The sequence below is a fragment of the Cannabis sativa genome, chromosome 1, assembly GCF_029168945.1.
Source record: "Cannabis sativa cultivar Pink pepper isolate KNU-18-1 chromosome 1, ASM2916894v1, whole genome shotgun sequence".
NCBI lineage: Eukaryota > Viridiplantae > Streptophyta > Magnoliopsida > Rosales > Cannabaceae > Cannabis > Cannabis sativa.
Genome location: NC_083601.1, coordinates 35,424,682 through 35,441,943, shown reverse-complemented (window position 1 = coordinate 35,441,943; position 17,262 = coordinate 35,424,682). Strand labels below are relative to the sequence as shown.

General features: G+C 32.7%; 2 protein-coding genes across 2 annotated transcripts; both read left to right on the top strand.

The window, feature by feature from the left end:
* Nucleotides 1-1,933: 1,933 nt before the first annotated feature.
* On the top strand, nucleotides 1,934-4,400 carry LOC115706328 (UDP-glucuronate 4-epimerase 3). Its single transcript, XM_030633946.2, has one exon. The coding sequence runs from the start codon at nucleotides 2,575-2,577 to the stop codon at nucleotides 3,877-3,879; it is 1,305 nt and encodes a 434-aa protein (XP_030489806.1). The 5' UTR covers nucleotides 1,934-2,574; the 3' UTR covers nucleotides 3,880-4,400.
* A 4,400-nt stretch (nucleotides 4,401-8,800) lies between these two features.
* LOC115706329 (protein NSP-INTERACTING KINASE 2) lies at nucleotides 8,801-12,261 on the top strand. Its single transcript, XM_030633947.2, has 4 exons — nucleotides 8,801-9,622; nucleotides 10,115-10,375; nucleotides 10,507-11,406; nucleotides 11,527-12,261. The coding sequence occupies exons 1-4, from the start codon at nucleotides 9,211-9,213 to the stop codon at nucleotides 12,003-12,005; spliced, it is 2,052 nt and encodes a 683-aa protein (XP_030489807.2). The 5' UTR covers nucleotides 8,801-9,210; the 3' UTR covers nucleotides 12,006-12,261.
* The last annotated feature ends 5,001 nt before the right edge of the window (nucleotides 12,262-17,262 follow it).

Genomic DNA, 17,262 nt, shown 5'->3' with positions numbered 1-17,262 from the left:
TTTAGTATATTTTTTGGATTTTATAATTAAGAAATAATGAATCTTGATAACAGGATTATTGTCAAAATTTCCCATTAGGAAATTATCTAATAAGATTTTAAATGTATCAAAATATTAGCATGGATAAGATTAAACTTGAATAGTTTCTGAAACTGTTTATTATTTTGCTGTTAAGATTAAACTTGAATAATATGTGTTTGTTTTTGATGCCCTTGTTATTATAATGATGAGTATCAATGTGGGAAATGTGGGACATAATTTTGAGCATAATTTTCTTAAACATTACTCATTCTTTCATATTCTTGAATAGTTGAATCACATTTGAGCTTTCAAATGAAGTAATACTATTTGTCTTGTGATCCCAAGTAATACTGAGCTTCAACCACCCACATGATTCTAGCTATAGTCTAATATAAAATTACAATGTAAGGTACCAAACTACCAAATACCAATATCAATTCTGAGCTAGAAAAATGCTTACAAAGCTTGGTTTGCACTAAAAGTGTTCACTAAATAAATTTGACTCAGATGAACCTCTTTTTTTTACTTCTGCACATGAGAAGTGTCTCCCTCATATGCATGACATACACCCCAAAATAAAAAGAAAACTATTAATAAAAAAACACAACATTTATCTTTACTAATCATGAAATTAATGTAAAAAAATAAATTAATTAATGAAATTAATGTCAAAGTATAAAGGAGAGAAAATAGAGCTTTGTATTTTCATAAATGAATTATGAGAGTGAACAGACTGTCATTACCTGGACTCCTTTTGAGCTGTTTTTTTCTCATTAAATTATATACATACATGTCTTCTTTTGAAAAATATTATTTGCCTTTTATTTTTTATTTTTTTATATTTAAACTTTTACATTCACGGTTTTGTCCATTTCTTATTTGCAACTTGCACCAACACATAGAAATAAATAGAAAACGATAAGACATATGAGATGTGTTAACTGCAAAAATATGAAAGGCTATCAACCCAAAGCCAAAAGTACTTATTATATATACAATCAAAAAAAGGGAGGCATATATACAATCATTATATATTAAGTACCAACAAAGAAAAGAGCATGGTATTTACATATTATTGTTATACATATCCAACATAATTATAGTATTGAATCACTTAGTTGGCAAATATGCAAACCTTAATCATGATTTTCACTAATCAAAATGCTACTAACATAAAACATAAAGAAATGATAGTCTGTAAAACTAACTAATTAGACTTTTACTATTATTAAAAAATTATGCTAATTAGTCTAGTTTAGTGGCAATACGCTTGTTATTTACGAAAAGAAATTGTTTTAAGTGAAACGATTTTGTTTTGAAAATCTAGAAGATGGGAAAGGAAAAAAAGAATAAGAAAGAAATCCCCACATTGTAAACAAAGTACAGCTACAAGAAAACTAATTTTTGTTTCAATATTAGTTTTAAAAAAGTGGATCTTCTTTAATAAGAATTACATTGTTTTCTTTTTTTACTATTTCTTCAATCATGAATGCAGCTAACTCTGGGTAGAGAGCTCAACAGTCAACACAAATCTCAACTTAATGAGAGGACTTAAGAGTCTCATGCCCCCACAAATCTCTCACAGCTTTCAATGTTGGGAAAAAACTAAGAACCCTTTAATTGTTTGTTAGCCTCAAAATCTCATCCACACCCTCTCCAACAAATCTCACCCCCCAAAACACCCCTCAATTCCCAAAATTAAGTCCTCCCTAAATATAGATTCACCCAAAATTAACATTAGAATTAAAACAAATAAATAAATACACTTCCATAGACGAAATTGAGGTATAATAATAGCCCCCAAATTCAAGGTTTTCCAACCAATCAAATTCATATGGTTTTTTTTTAATAACTTACATAATATAACCTTTCTATTAATAAACAAAACAAATAAACAAAAACAAAAAACAGAACTTGTCATAAAACTAAATTAAAGTCATTTCATTAATTATTTATTAAAATATTATTTGTACCTTCTCCATTGTCAAAGGTTAAAAAAAAATAAACACTTACCTTTCCACACAAACAAACACAGAGAGGGATTTATACTTATAGCAATGCCTAATCAAAATGAAGATTGTTAATCTCTTCCTTTTGCTTTATGTAATACGTACTATATAGGGCTATAAACACTTATACTATCACCACCATTACCATTACCATCACCATCCAACAACCCAATCCTCCAAGAAACCAGAAGATTCCCATTACACAAACATGTAAAAGAGCTAAAAAAGGAATACCAACAAAAATACCAAAGCTCCCCCACTTTCCTTATCTTTGACACCCCTCTCATCAATATCAATATCACCACCACCACCACCACCACAAAAAAATCTTAAATTTCAACCCACACCTCCCATTTTCTCAAACCCTAACCCTAGCCCAGATCAATCAAATTGGGATTTGGGACTCACATTGCAATTTCTTTTTCCTGATTGTTTTATTTTTTATTTTTAAGGGTGGAAAAAAAGAACAAGAAAAAACAAGTGAGGATTGGAAATTTAGGGACCTGGGTTCTGTTCAAAGTCGAAAACTTTCCCACATTTACAGATGAAGCAAATGTCTCATCTTGACAATATTCCTTCAACTCCGGGGAAGTTCAAGATGGAGAAATCCCCTTACATTCACAGACTTCGGTGGCATTCCTCCCTCGCTAAGCTCACATTTTGGTCCTTGGTTTTCTTGGGTCTGATCTTTCTCTTCTTTTTCCGATCGCCTTCTAATCCTTTACCGTCTGATCCCTCTCGCCGCTCTCTTAGGACGTACAGTTGGGGCGGAGCCGCCTGGGAAAAACGGGTCCGGTCATCGGCTCGGGTTCGGTCCCGGAATGGGATTTCGGTATTGGTCACGGGAGCAGCTGGATTTGTCGGGACTCACGTGTCCTCGGCTCTGAAACGCCGTGGAGACGGAGTGCTTGGACTCGATAGCTTTAACGATTACTATGATCCTTCGTTGAAACGAGCTCGGCAAGCGCTTTTGGAGCGAACCGGAGTGTTTATCGTGGAAGGAGATATTAATGACTCGGCCCTGTTGAAGAAGCTTTTCGAGGTTGTGGCTTTCACCCATGTGATGCACTTGGCAGCTCAAGCTGGTGTGAGGTACGCCATGGAAAATCCTGGTTCTTATGTTCATAGTAATATTGCTGGTCTAGTTAATCTTCTTGAAGTCTGTAAATCGGTGAACCCACAACCTGCAATTGTTTGGGCTTCCTCTAGTTCTGTTTATGGTCTTAATTCTAAGGTACCCTTTTCTGAAAAAGACCGAACTGACCAGCCTGCTAGTCTGTATGCCGCCACTAAGAAGGCTGGTGAGGAAATTGCACACACTTATAATCATATATATGGTCTTTCCCTTACTGGGTTAAGGTTCTTTACGGTTTATGGTCCTTGGGGAAGACCAGATATGGCCTATTTCTTTTTCACAAGGGATATATTAAAGGGCAAGTCGATTTCAATATTTGAAGCTGCTAACCATGGCACGGTTGCAAGAGATTTCACCTACATTGATGATATTGTGAAAGGTTGCTTGGCTGCATTGGATACTGCTGAGAAGAGCACTGGAAGTGGGGGGAAGAAGAAGGGACCAGCTCAGTTGCGGGTTTTTAATTTAGGGAATACTTCACCTGTGCCGGTCTCTGATCTGGTCAGCATATTGGAGAGGCTCTTGAAAGTGAAGGCAAAGAGAAATATAATGAAGTTGCCACGGAATGGGGATGTTCAGTTCACTCATGCTAATATTAGCTTGGCTCAGAGGGAACTTGGTTATAAGCCTACTACTGATCTGCAGACTGGTTTGAAGAAATTTGTTAGATGGTATCTTAGTTACTATTCAGGTGGGAAGAAGGCCGCTGGCTAACATAATTCTTTCTGTTGTGTGGTTACGGTATGATCCTTCGAATTTCGTTCATTACAATTCTTATATGATTTGTTTTTAAAACATTTCTCTGTTCGTTGCCATATGATTACTCGATTATCATCTTTCAATATATCGTAATGATGATGACATATAAGGACCCTTTGTGTCCTAGACTGAAGCAAGTTTTGTGGTTGGTGGACATTGTTTGCGGGGAACTCCCTCCCTAGCTGTATTAAAAGAAATTTGAGGACAGTTTTTTTAATCCTTTGGAATGTAATTGTTGTAGCTTTTGTTCTTTCTCTTTTTCTTCTTTTTTCCTTTTTTTTTTTTGTAGAATTCACGACTGATAGAGCATATGCTGATTGGTGGACATGTATCATTGCCATGCAATTCAATAAAATAGCACACAGTAGTTTGTTTTCTCTGTTTTACTATTAGATTAACTGAACGAACTACTGTTATAGATTTTTATGTAATGGCTAATTTATTCATCATAAATGGAATTATGGAATGTTGTATTACATATGTGTCTTCCATTACTTTAGCTGCAATTTTGTATGTTTTTATATTCAAATTCCACTTTCTAGTCTCTCTCACATTCATTTCTTCTCAAACCAGTTTAATCTGTTAGTTACACGCTTAACTTCAGAATCTATTCCAGCTTACTTGTTTGGTTTGCTTGCTAGAGTTGCTGAGTATCAGAGCATTCCTTTATGTTGCTTTCCCTGAGAAGTTTTCTTTATCTTATCAATTGGTCAATTGGTCAGTACTGTCATTTTGTCATATGAAAAAAATGAGGGAATTGGATTGATTGAGAATTGACTGAGAACTGCGTTTTGCTAATAATAGAATAAACTTTTAAAGTCTGCAATCCCAAGTCTTTAGGTTGAAATATCATTGCTTTGCTTCATCAGGAAAACAAAATTATGAAGGCCCAGTCTATATTTGCACGTTTTTATAGACACAAATACACTCACATACATATGCACATATATGAATATAAATGGATAATATTTCTTTGTGTGTAGTTTAAGTTTCATCATCTTTACCCCGTCTCAATTGAGATTTGTGTAAGAGACAGTTAAAGAACTTTACTATTTTGGTAAGTGTTTTGTCTTTGTTATTATTAGATTAAATGATGTAGCTCTGCCTAGTGCCTAGTAATCAAGTAAGAGATAATTGCCAATAACCTGGAGAAAAAGAATTTTCCATGGATACTTATTAGTAGTTTGAAATGTAGAATCTAATACATAATGATGTACATTTGACATTTACAAACTATGGAGATTCAGTATGGGCAAGAAACTGCAGTAAAAATCACGAATTTATTAGGGAAGAGAGGGAATTATGATTTTGTGCCCTTCAGATTCTTGTCATAAAAGAGAAACTGTAACTGTAAAACCTAATTTAATAAACATGACTGAATGTTTAAAAGGCAAAATCATGGTTGACAATGACATGCAATAAAGAATTGAATTGGCATCGTATTTTTTGAAGAGCCAAACCAAACAGATTGGTTGCCCTTGTTTCCAGTAACCAAATGACAAGTGTTTAAAGACAGAGAAAAGGAAAAGAGGTTCAAACAAAAGCATATCATAATTAATGAGTGGATTAATGTGACTAGTTGTTTATAATAAAGTAACACTGTAAATAAACACGAGATATCTGAGTGAGTGAGAGATAAAGAGAGAGTTACTAGAACAACGCTTCTTTTGTTGAATAGAAGACAAGGGAATAATAGCTTTGTCTCTGCACTATACAACCTCAATCCCATTTCTCTGATTTCTTTATTCTAAATTAAGAGTCAGTCTGTCTAAATCTGATAATGAAATCCAAGTAAAGAAATCTCCCTCTCTCATCATCCCAGGCTTTATACTTATGAGATTAATAGGTTGATAGCTTGATATGTCATAGCTTGCTTTCTCTACTGCTACTGATCCCAAACGAAGTTTAGTGTGCTGGCAACAAAAGTCATAATATTGAAAACAAGAACTTCAAATAAAATTGAGATGAAACAATTGGTTAATTGGTAGAAGGATTTCACTATAGTAAAAGTAGGATAACTTTCACTAAAATTGGAAAATTACAAATGACTCATTCTCTTATAATAGTAGAAAGAGGACACTCCTACTCTAACTAGGCCCAGCCCAAGGGTGGAGCGAGCTGGGCCATTGCTCAAGGTCCCTCCTTATCCAAAAAAACTTAATTTATTTTTCAAAATACTATATTTAATTTTTTTTATCACTATTTACTAAAAACACACTATATTTCTAAAAAATGCACAACTTATTTTTTAGAAATGCTATATTTTAGATTTTATTAAGAGAAAAGACCCAATTTTTTTTTTCTTTCAAAATAGCACATTCAAAATTTTCACTACTACTACAAAAGGTCTAATTGTTTTTTGGCTTAAGACCCGACATACTCTCTCTCTTATAATATAAAGAAAACACTCTTATACAAAGGAAAGACTGGAAAGGTAAGAAAGAAGGCTTTGAAAATTGTAGGTCATAGTTTACCACTATGCTACCATTAATAATGGTATTTAACCCAAAAATTTAGTGCGCTTAAAATGAATACATAATTTTGCATGAAGTTTATCTCCTTTCAGTTTTTCTCGGACTAGTACTATTCTGTTGATCTCGAGTCGTGGGGATTTTGTGTTTCTGTTATAGTGATTTTGTGCTATCTAGTAAAGAGTAAAGACACCTTCCAATATAAAAAAAAAAAAGAAGGGAAGAAATAATTTTTTTTTTTTAAATTATTTATTTATTACATATTATAATAAATTAGTACATATACAATTTAATCTCCAACTCAATGAAATTAATAGCAAATCGCTTCTTCACAGACGAACATGTACACAAAATCACAAATTAATGTGGTGGTGGTAATTATATATGCTTCAAAACTGTTATTTACCATTGTTTGGAATTTTGAAATATGGGCTATAATGTATTTTAATCATTATTGTTAATTACTATATTAGTTTGATGTTTAAATAACATATAAATATATGTTTTTCATTTTATGTAGAATCAACTTCTCACAACCTTTCCCTCGTATGATATTTATCCAAAGAATTCTTTTTTTCCTTTATGTGTTTGGTAATATTTTATTTATGAATCATGAACTTTTCAAACTTCTATGTATGCTCAAAGGAGACAAAATATCACATGCACACCAATTTGAAATCACTTTAATACCCCTCACTTTAATATCACCCATTACATCCTTTATTAGGCAAGTATAGGAAGACATCTGTAGATTCATGCATATACAGTGTGGAAGGAAACATATATATATTTACTTTGAAAGAAAAGGTCAAGAATTGAGACACCATTTCTGTCCTATATATATTGCTTATTATCTGCCACACACCACTTGGTTTTGTTTGTAGAATAATTGCATATCCCAAAATCCTTTTTGATTTCATTTTTTTTTTCACACTTTTCTTTTTTCATAGTAAATGAAAATAAATGCGTCCGCTCTTAAATGTGAGCTCTGTACCAAGAATATTATGAATGTACTTTTTAGTTCATAACTTGATGATTTATTCGGGAAAAAAGATCTTACTATGCATTATACTATTCTATAGTCATGTATTTTTTCAGAACATAAATCGAGACTAATTATTTTTCTTTAATATACAGATTTTAATCACTATACTTGGATTTCGCAGACTAGCGGTGAAACAAGATTCTTGCTGGTTAAATAATAATAAAAAAAAGATTCTTGTTGGTATTTTTTTACACTTTGTGCTAAGTTTACAAAAACATTGTATTTTTTTTTTATATATATTTTTGCTGAGAGATTCTTGTCTAAAGTTTGTGGAAAGAGCTTCAGAATATTTAATCATGTCCGAAGGAGAAAAACCCATAAAATATGTCCCTTCTGTCTAATCCCATGACAAAATAAACTCACAAGCTCTATAAGAAAACTTTGGGTCGGTTTTACTAGGATTTAGGTCCCTAGCTTTTAAATAAACGACAATTTAATATTATAGTTAAGGTCACATGGAGCTTAATTACAAGATCAAAAAGTAGTTCACATGAAGCATTAGAAATTTAGAAGAGTGGAGAATTGTAACGTTGTTTGAAAACTTTTATAAAGTATAATCAAACAAAGAAACAATCATGTAAAACTGCAATTTTGTTCCAATTAGGATGTGAAAGGGAATGAATGGAAATAAGTACAAAGTGTAATAGATATATATTTATGGGAAAGTCTACACTACACCTACTAAATAGTAGAGGTATTTTGGCAAACTATTTAATATAATTTTTTTAATAATTATGTACCTGATAATTATTAAGATTGTTTATATAATTTTTTAAAAATTCTAATAATTCATTGTTTCAAAAATAAAATTAACTTACATTTTTAACTCATGAGCATAATACTATAAAAAGTAAAACCACTTTTTTAGCCCTTATTTCATTGCACGACTTGACAAGAGATGCCATATTACCATTTACAGTTCATCATTAACACCTTTTCTTTTGAAAGGGATTTTTGTGGAAAACAACCTTTTTTTAATAGCTGTCAATCCTTTTCTTTTCTTTTTGGTGGCAAAATAAAGGAGCTAATTCTTTTCTTAATCAATATAGATGCAACAGAAATGTTAGTGAGATAAATATACTCCATTTAACCATAAATTTCATTTATTTGTTAAATTCTTATATCGACAAGAACTTGTGCCTATAGTTCAAAAGTATTTCAGCAGGCGGCCTTGTGGTAATGTCAAAAGTTTATGACACAAGTTAATAATTGCTAAAAAACAATTAGGATCTGTTCAAGATTTAATGTTGATTTTTTTTTATAAGAATTTAATGTTGATTTGTTATATAGCCCATGATAAACGTAATGATGATTTTCATGTACAAATGATAGTCTTGTTCTATACAATATAATGATTATCGTACGGTCCATATTATGGTGAATTGTACTAAAGGACCCCACACTTGTAAATATTTAATAGTCTTGGATACGCTAAGTCTTACAAGATTCAAATTCTATCTCGAACCTATCAAACCAAACCAAAGTACCGAACCAACCACAAACACTCTCCTCGATCTTCTAAACCTTCCACATTTTCCTACACACACACTCACCTCACTCTTTCCCATTCCCACTATCAAAAAACCCTGAAGAACAACATGAAAGAAGAACACCTCTTCTCCTTCTCTTCCTCCTGCATTTTCCTTAGAACCAAACACCACCTTTAATTTACTAGCAGATAGAACCAGAAACTTAACAAGTAATAAAAAAGGTCCAACCTTTCATTCTTCCTGTCTGTCATTTTCTTTCAAGGGCAAAAAAGTAACAGACATGCCTCTAATAATCTTATTATTCTTCCTCTTTCCCTCACTCTCTCTTTCTTCTCTTTCTGAGCTCCCTGCTTTAATGGCCTTGAAAGCCTCTCTTGACCCCAAAAACCAGTTTTTGAAATCGTGGACTCCTCACTCTGATCCTTGCAGTGGAGCTTTTGAAGGCGTGGCTTGCAATGACCAAGGTCGTGTGGCTAATATCTCTCTGCAAGGAAAAGGTCTCTGGGGTGAAATACCAGGGACTGTGGCTGAGCTTCGAAGCTTGACGGGTCTTTACTTGCATTTCAATTCTTTGAATGGGAATATTCCCAAGGAGCTTACGACTTTAAGCCAGCTAACTGATTTGTATCTCAATGTCAATAATCTTTCTGGGGAAATCCCAATTGGGTTTGGAAACATGCCTAATCTTCAAGGTGGGTCACTTGATTTATAGTCCAAAGTTCACCTTTTTTATTTTCTTAATATGTAGAGAAAGATTATGCATTGTTATGTTATTGGGACATGTCATTTTTATTGCACTGAACACTTTGCTTCATAAACCCCACATTGCAGAAAAAAAATAGAAAAGAAGAAAACCTCAACTTTGTTTAGATGTATTTCTTTTATTTGGGTTAGATTCTTCAACAAATATGTTTATACTAATCTTTCACTTTTGGCTTCTGTATTCTCACTAAAGCTTCCTTTGGACTTGCTCTACGTACTAATGTAATGTTAGCATGGTTGAGCCTATATATTTTTGCTGTAATGTTACTTGGTTTACTTTATATGATGATTGTTCAGAAAAAAAATCTTCCCTTTATTTTCTTCTTGGCTCCAAAAACGTGTAATGAGTTCTTAAGTAGGACTTGTGATTTGTTGCAAAGTAAGATAAAGCTTCAATTCAAGTTCTCTCTTGTTATATGCAGTTCTGCAGCTGTGTTATAATAGATTGACTGGGAGTATACCAATTCAACTTCGAAATCTGAAGAAGCTTAGTGTTCTTGCTCTTCAATATAATCAACTAACTGGTGCAATTCCTGCAACTTTGGGTGAACTGAAGACACTAACAAGGTTGGATTTGAGCTTTAACAAACTATTTGGTTCTGTTCCTGCAAAATTAGTTGAGGCTCCCATGTTAAAAGTCCTTGACATCAGGAACAATTCTCTGTCCGGTACCATTCCACAAGGTGATGTGTTCCTGATTTTTCTCTTTCTTATTGCTCTTTCTTTTTTCTTTTATCTCTTCTAAATATTAAGGATGTAGCTAAATATATCGACCTGATGGCCTTTTTGTTGGTCCTTGTGAATGAAAATGCAGTTTTTAAAAGCCTAGGGGGAGGATTCCAATACGAAAAGAACCCAAACTTGTGTGGAGTTGGGTTTCATGAATTGCAAGTTTGCACAGCTAGTAGTGAAGGTTGGGACCCCAACAGGCCAGAACCATATCAACCTGGTAATTTTTCTGCCAACAGTTTCCCAAACTCAACAAGTAACCATTCCACAAAAGACCTACCCGAGTCTGTAAATTTAGAGTCGAATTGCAGTGGAGCTAAGTGTTCAAAGCCATCTAAGTCTCCTCAAATAGGTGTAGTTTTGGGGGTTACTGGACTTTTTGTTGCATTTGTTGTTTCTGGTCTTTTCTCATTCTCATGGTACCGCCGCCAAAAACAGAAAATTGGAAGTACTTTCGACCCATCAGATAGTCGGCTTAGCACTGATCAGGTGAAGGAAGTTTACAGGAAGAGTGCATCTCCCCTCATCAGTCTGGAATACTCGAACGGATGGGACCCTTTTGCTAAAGGTAGCGGTGGATTCTCTCAGGAAGTACTCGAAAGCTTCATGTTCAATCTAGAAGAAGTGGAGCGCGCAACACAGTGCTTCTCTGAAGTGAATTTGCTGGGAAAAAGCAGTTTCTCCGCCACCTACCGGGGAGTCCTGAGAGATGGATCGGTTGTTGCCATAAAATGCATTGCGAAGACAAGCTGTAACTCGGACGAAGCTGCATTCCTGAAGGGATTGAAGATGTTAACATCATTGAAACATGAAAATCTTGTTAAGTTGAGAGGTTTTTGCTGTTCAAGAGGAAGGGGAGAGTGTTTTCTTGTCTATGATTTTGTCCCGAAAGGAAGTCTGTTGCAGTATCTTGACATTAAGGAAGGCACTGATTTGGTTCTTGAATGGGCAACTAGAGTATCTATCATCACTGGTGTTGCCAAAGGTCAGTCTTTTATAATTTCTTCAAAACTATATCGTATCAGAGTACTAATGGTGTCTGCATTAGTGAAATATTTTTACAATAAGAGTAAATTGATTGTCCAAACTGTTGATTGAATCACAGGTATTGCATATTTGCATGGAAGTAAGGGAAAAAAGTCTGCTATAGTTCACCAGAATATCTCAGCGGAGAATGTGCTCATTGACAACAACTATAAGCCGATGATCTCGGATTCGGGACTACACAAACTCCTTGCAGACGATATCATCTTCTCCATGCTGAAAGCCAGTGCCGCCATGGGATACCTGGCTCCTGAGTACACAAACACCGGTCGCTTCACTGGAAAAAGCGATGTATATGCATTTGGTATGATCATATTTCAAATTCTAACTGGAAAACAGAAAATAACCCAATCAGTTCGCCAAGGCGCAGAGTCATGCAGTTTTGAAGACTTCATTGATCAAAACCTCGCTGGGAAGTTTTCAGAATCTGAGGCAACGAAGCTTGCTAAACTAGCTCTGCTTTGTACACATGAATCTTTCAACCACAGGCCTTCAATGGAATGTGTTGTTCAAGAGTTAAGCGGGTTAGTAGTGAGTTAATAATGTAATGTTGTTAGAAAGTTTTTTTGGCCTGAATTAAGATGTATTATTTTACTAACTATGAATAGTTTGTTGCTGAAGTAAGGTTTTCTAGCTCTTCTGACTACTTCTGTATCATGTATCTAAGGCTTATTTACTTGTTTGTTGTAACTAGTATAATCGTATTAGACAGGCAGATCAATATTTAGTTCATTTAGTTTGTGGGTAAGACTATTAATGGTGTGAGTTTTGTTCAATGTGCATAATTACTTGTGTCTCAAGATATTGCTATGAAAGAAGTGGGCCTTTTTCTAGCAACTAGTAATCAAATCCCATTATATTACTAGGCTACTTGTTCTAGCAAAACGGGTCAGACAAGATAACACAGCTCGAAACCCTCACAAGATATTAACTCGTTAATTACTTATTTAAAGTTATTTTAGTGTCATAAATGAATTATAAACGTGTTATTGGTTGACATGTTTAAACAAAATATGCTTATAAAAGAGTTACACGGGTTGTGTCGTGTCAATCCGTTTATAAACAGGTTGTGTTTGGATTTTATTTTTTGACACGATTATTAAACGGATCGTGTTCGGGTCAAGCATGTACATGCTATACGTGAGTCTCTACACGACACGAACACGACTTGCGAACACGAATTTCCACCCCTAACTTGTTCGTATTGCTTACATGAACTTGACTCTGGTTTTGATGTTCTATACTCCAGTAGTTAAACAAGTTTTTTGGTATATTAACTGAGGTTTTGCTTTAAAAGAAAACTAAGTTTTTTTCAATTTATTTATTTATTTTTTGAATAAATTTTTCGAAATTAGTAGAAGTCATGATCGACTTTATTTAATTTCCGAATAAAGTCTGTAATAAATTAGTACCCAGATTTAGATCGAACACTTATTCAGAATGTTCACACTTCACAGCTTGGAATAAATCTGAAACAATACAAAATCTTGAAAAATTCAACTCTTCACTTTCCCCTATCATTTATGAAACTTAATTAACAATCCCATAAACATAATTATTTAGGAGTAAAAATTATTTATTTTGTCATCATCATCGTCATGAGATATGAGATGTTTGAATAAAATGATTGTAATTTTGTTTTTTTTTTTTTTTTTTTCTTTTGATATTGGGAGAGGGGAGATTGGTTTCCACTTTTTTTCTTTTAGAAAATATTTGTGCAATAAAAAATAGATTTCAAAGTTATAACACATGAGTAGGGGTGTTCGCGGTGCCGATGGTGCAGTTTTTGACAATTTTTTTCATCAACCCACACATGCAGTTTTTTTAATTTCTCAAACCGCACCCGCACCGCGAAACTACAAAATTGCGAAAACCGCACCGCAAAAATGGTGCGGTGCGGTGCGGTTTTTGCAGTTTGGACTATCACCAATAATTAAACTATCACAAATATAACAAAACTTGAGTAAGACTTGTCAAAATACCATAAGGCTTGAAAATAAATATGAAAAAAAAAATATTAAGTTTCAATAATACAATAATTAGTGAGCTTTGGGTTAGACATTCACATATTGGACCTAACTAAATATAAAAATTGGTATTTTTATAATTTGCGGTGCGGTGCGGTTTGAACCGCATATTAACAATTCAAAACTGCAAACTGCACCGCACCACGCGGTTTAGAAAAAATTCAAACCGTGACCGCACCGCAAAGAATTTCAAATCGCATTTTTTTTGCGGTGCGGTGTGGTACGGGCGGTTTGAACGGTTTGATTAACACCCCTACACAGGAGTATGATGTTTGAATCCCATTTTTGCTACTATGAAAAACAAGGATGCTTAAACTGTTCGAATCATATAGATATATGAGCTATAGCTATAATATATAAATGGTTGTTACGAAAATTATGCTAATCTACGCAAGTGAAGTAGAACAGAGGTCGAACCCTCTGAAATTAATTACCACTAGATTTATGATTTTATTTGATTAAAAGATAATCTTTCAGATAATAATAAAAACATAAATATTATTCTGGAACTTGTGTTTTACAAAAGTTATTAATTGAATTTTCTGTTTTATTAAATGACAAAATGAATCTTATATTTTTCTAAAATGGTAAAAATAAGATCTTGAGCTCAATTTTTAACATTTTATTTTTTAATATAATTAACTTTAAGACAATTTCTAATATGAACAGATAAAAAAAAAAATATAACCAGTTTTGTCATAACATCTCAAGATAAGATTATTGTTAAGTTTTATTTTGACAAAAAAATAAATTTAGGGTCCTGTTTGTATAATTTTAAAAAATACAAAGTCAAATTAATAATTTTTGCAAAACACAGAGTCCAAAATAATATTCACCCTAATAAAAATTGATAAACACAATGAGCAATAAAGGATATGATTATTGAATATAATTGTTTTAATTACTCAATTATTAATGCTATTATTTATTCTTCAGATTAAAGCATAATTTTCAATTAAAACATTCTTAATATTTACTTTTCAGATTTCATTAAGATTATGAATCAAGTTAAAGGTGATCAATTTAGAACATATATTAAAACGAATATGAACAAATCACAAAAATCAAGAAAAAAATAACAAATCACATTAACTTTTAGAATAAACTCATTCAACATTCATAATATTTACTTATAAAAATAATATTCTATTAAAGCATTCTTAATATTTACTTTTTAGATTTTATGTTAGGATCATGAATCATGTTAAAAGTGATGTATTAAAACAAATATGAACAAATCACAAACAAAAATAACAAATAACAAATCACATTAACTTTTAGAATAAACTCATTCAACATTCATCATATCTTAATTAAGTTGAAAAATTAATTCATAATTTCAACATTCAAATCTATGTTTAAATTAAAGACAAAATTTAACATAAAGAAATTTAAAGAAAGAGAAAGAAATTAGGTGGAGAACTTGATCGGATCGCCACGCTCGCACCAAGAATCTTCTTCTTTTGCTTCTAAGAGTCTTTTCTAACTTCATGACATAAAAATTCGAGACCCCCTTCTTATAATGTAGTTTTACAACTTAAAATTAAGTACAAAAATATCCTTGCCTCGTACGGAGGCAACTTACAGAATCGAAAACATTGATTCTGTACTAGCTCCTCCCTGCAACCGTACAAAAACTCTGTCGCAACCACCAAAGGCCCCGCCGTGTGACTACCTTTCAGAATTTCAACACGATTGGAAATTTTCAATAGAGAGTTGATATTAAAGTGATTTTTATTGGTTGCCAACTTTCAATTAAACAAAAGTTTCAGCAAATATATAGCTATAATTATTGTGGAAGTTGATCCTCTAAACCAACTCTTTATCCAACTCACCTAAACCAACTAACTTAACTAACTTTCTGTTATGTTAGTTAGTTAGTTGGTTCTATTTCCTAGTATGAGTTGGGCCTATAAATATGTCTATTCTTTTCACTTTAAGGAAGAGGTCAAGAGGAGAATAAGAGAGAGGATTTGAGAGTTGCTTAGGGTTCTAAGCTGAGTGTTCTGTTCTTGAAGAGGGTCAAGAACAAGGGGGTGTACTGGGGTTGGTAGAGAGAAAACTGTGACTGTTTTCTTTGGTGTGTTTCGAGTACCACAAGGCTGAGATTGCTCTGAATCTTGTAATTGTATTGATACTCTCTTATTCCACATATTAATGAAGAATTGGTGATGTTTCTCAACTGGAGTATGGCCAGGGATCATGTTGATATCTAGGACCGGAACCAGGATATATTCTTGTGTTGTTCTTTGTTTAATTTCTATTTCTTGGTTCATTATGTTGTTAATTAGTTTGTGGTCATTATTGCTGTCAAAGTTATGAGTTTATTGCAGGTTTTAGAATTGAATGCTTGATGTTATTGTTGTTGAACTTACAACAATTATTATTTATATTTTTCAGCATCTTCAGTGTAATAAGTTCATCATTATCCACTCTTTCGTGGTCTGTGGCTTAAAATATTACAGAAGTTTGAGAACCTATCGAACTTTTGCTACTATTTAGTAATATAATTATATTTTATTTATGGTGCGAAAATTGAATAAATTATGGTTGATTACAGCGTTTATAAGTCTCATTGGAGGCGATATAAAATAAAGAAATTATTATTAATTATTTTCTAAAAGAATTTTTTTTCATTCAAAAGTTAAATGAATAAAATTTTAACAAGTCATGCAGAACCAAATGAACTCTTTCAGATTATTACTCTTTTTTTTTCTCTATAAATTTATATTATATTAATGGGTAAATACCATTTTGAACCCCGTGTTTTGCAAAAGTTACAGATTAGACCCTGTGTTTTGTTAAATGACAAAATGGACCCTGTATTTCCTAAAATAGTAAAAATAGGACCCTGAGCTTAATTTTTGAAAACTTTTTTTTTAATACAACCAACTTGAAGACAATGCTTAATACGAACAGATACAAAAAATGTAAACAGTTTTGTCATAGCACTTTTAGATTGGAATATAATTAAATTTTATTTTGACAAAAAATCAATTCAGGGTCCTATTTGTACTATTTTAAAAAATACAAGGTCCATTTTGTCATTTAACAAAACACAGAGTCCAATTGATAACTTTTGCAAAACAGAGGGTCCAAAATAGTATTTACCATATATTAATTGGGCTCACAATTACAAACACACAGATTGTGTTATCCATCACAACAAAATTCCTTGTTTGTCACCGATGAGTTTTTGAACATTATTTTTTTTTTTTAAATCAGAATTATATATTGTTCAACAAATATCATTTACATATTATGCAACACCAAAAAAAAAAACAAGTTACAAACTAGTAAATCATTCACTATCTATTATTTGTATTTTTTTAGGCATAACGCCTTTCATTTTATTTTTTACATCTCGTTTCATTCTCTCTATTAACACAATTGTCGTAAAAATTCTTTGATTCCATAATGATTCATTTCGGCATGTCCATAAATGGTACAATGTTTCTGCCAGTGATGCTACAAATACCTGTTTTCGAAATTTGGCCGAAAGCTTCGCTCGAGCTAGAACTGTAGAGGTTGAAGTTTTCCAGCCCAACCATTTCTTTATATTAGTCTAACAAAGATCACTCAATTGACATTTAAAGAACAAATGGTCTCTTGTTTCTTTGTTCATACCACACAACAAGCATTGATCATCTTAAACTATGTTAAAGCGAAACAATATTTTCTTTAACCTGTAATCTATCCAGCACCAACTATAAGATAAATCTATGCTTCGGTATAAAAATTCTATTTCACACTTCCTTACACCAATAGAC

What these genes read in the sequence shown, in the direction of transcription:
- LOC115706329 (XM_030633947.2), top strand. Translation starts at nt 9,211, where the DNA reads ATGCCTCTAATAATCTTATTATTCTTCCTCTTTCCCTCACTCTCTCTT. An exon ending in AAACATGCCTAATCTTCAAG is followed by an intron (nt 9,623 to 10,114) that starts GTGGGTCACTTG and finishes TGTTATATGCAG; the next exon opens with TTCTGCAGCTGTGTTATAAT. An exon ending in GTCCGGTACCATTCCACAAG is followed by an intron (nt 10,376 to 10,506) that starts GTGATGTGTTCC and finishes ATGAAAATGCAG; the next exon opens with TTTTTAAAAGCCTAGGGGGA.
- LOC115706328 (XM_030633946.2), top strand. Translation starts at nt 2,575, where the DNA reads ATGAAGCAAATGTCTCATCTTGACAATATTCCTTCAACTCCGGGGAAG.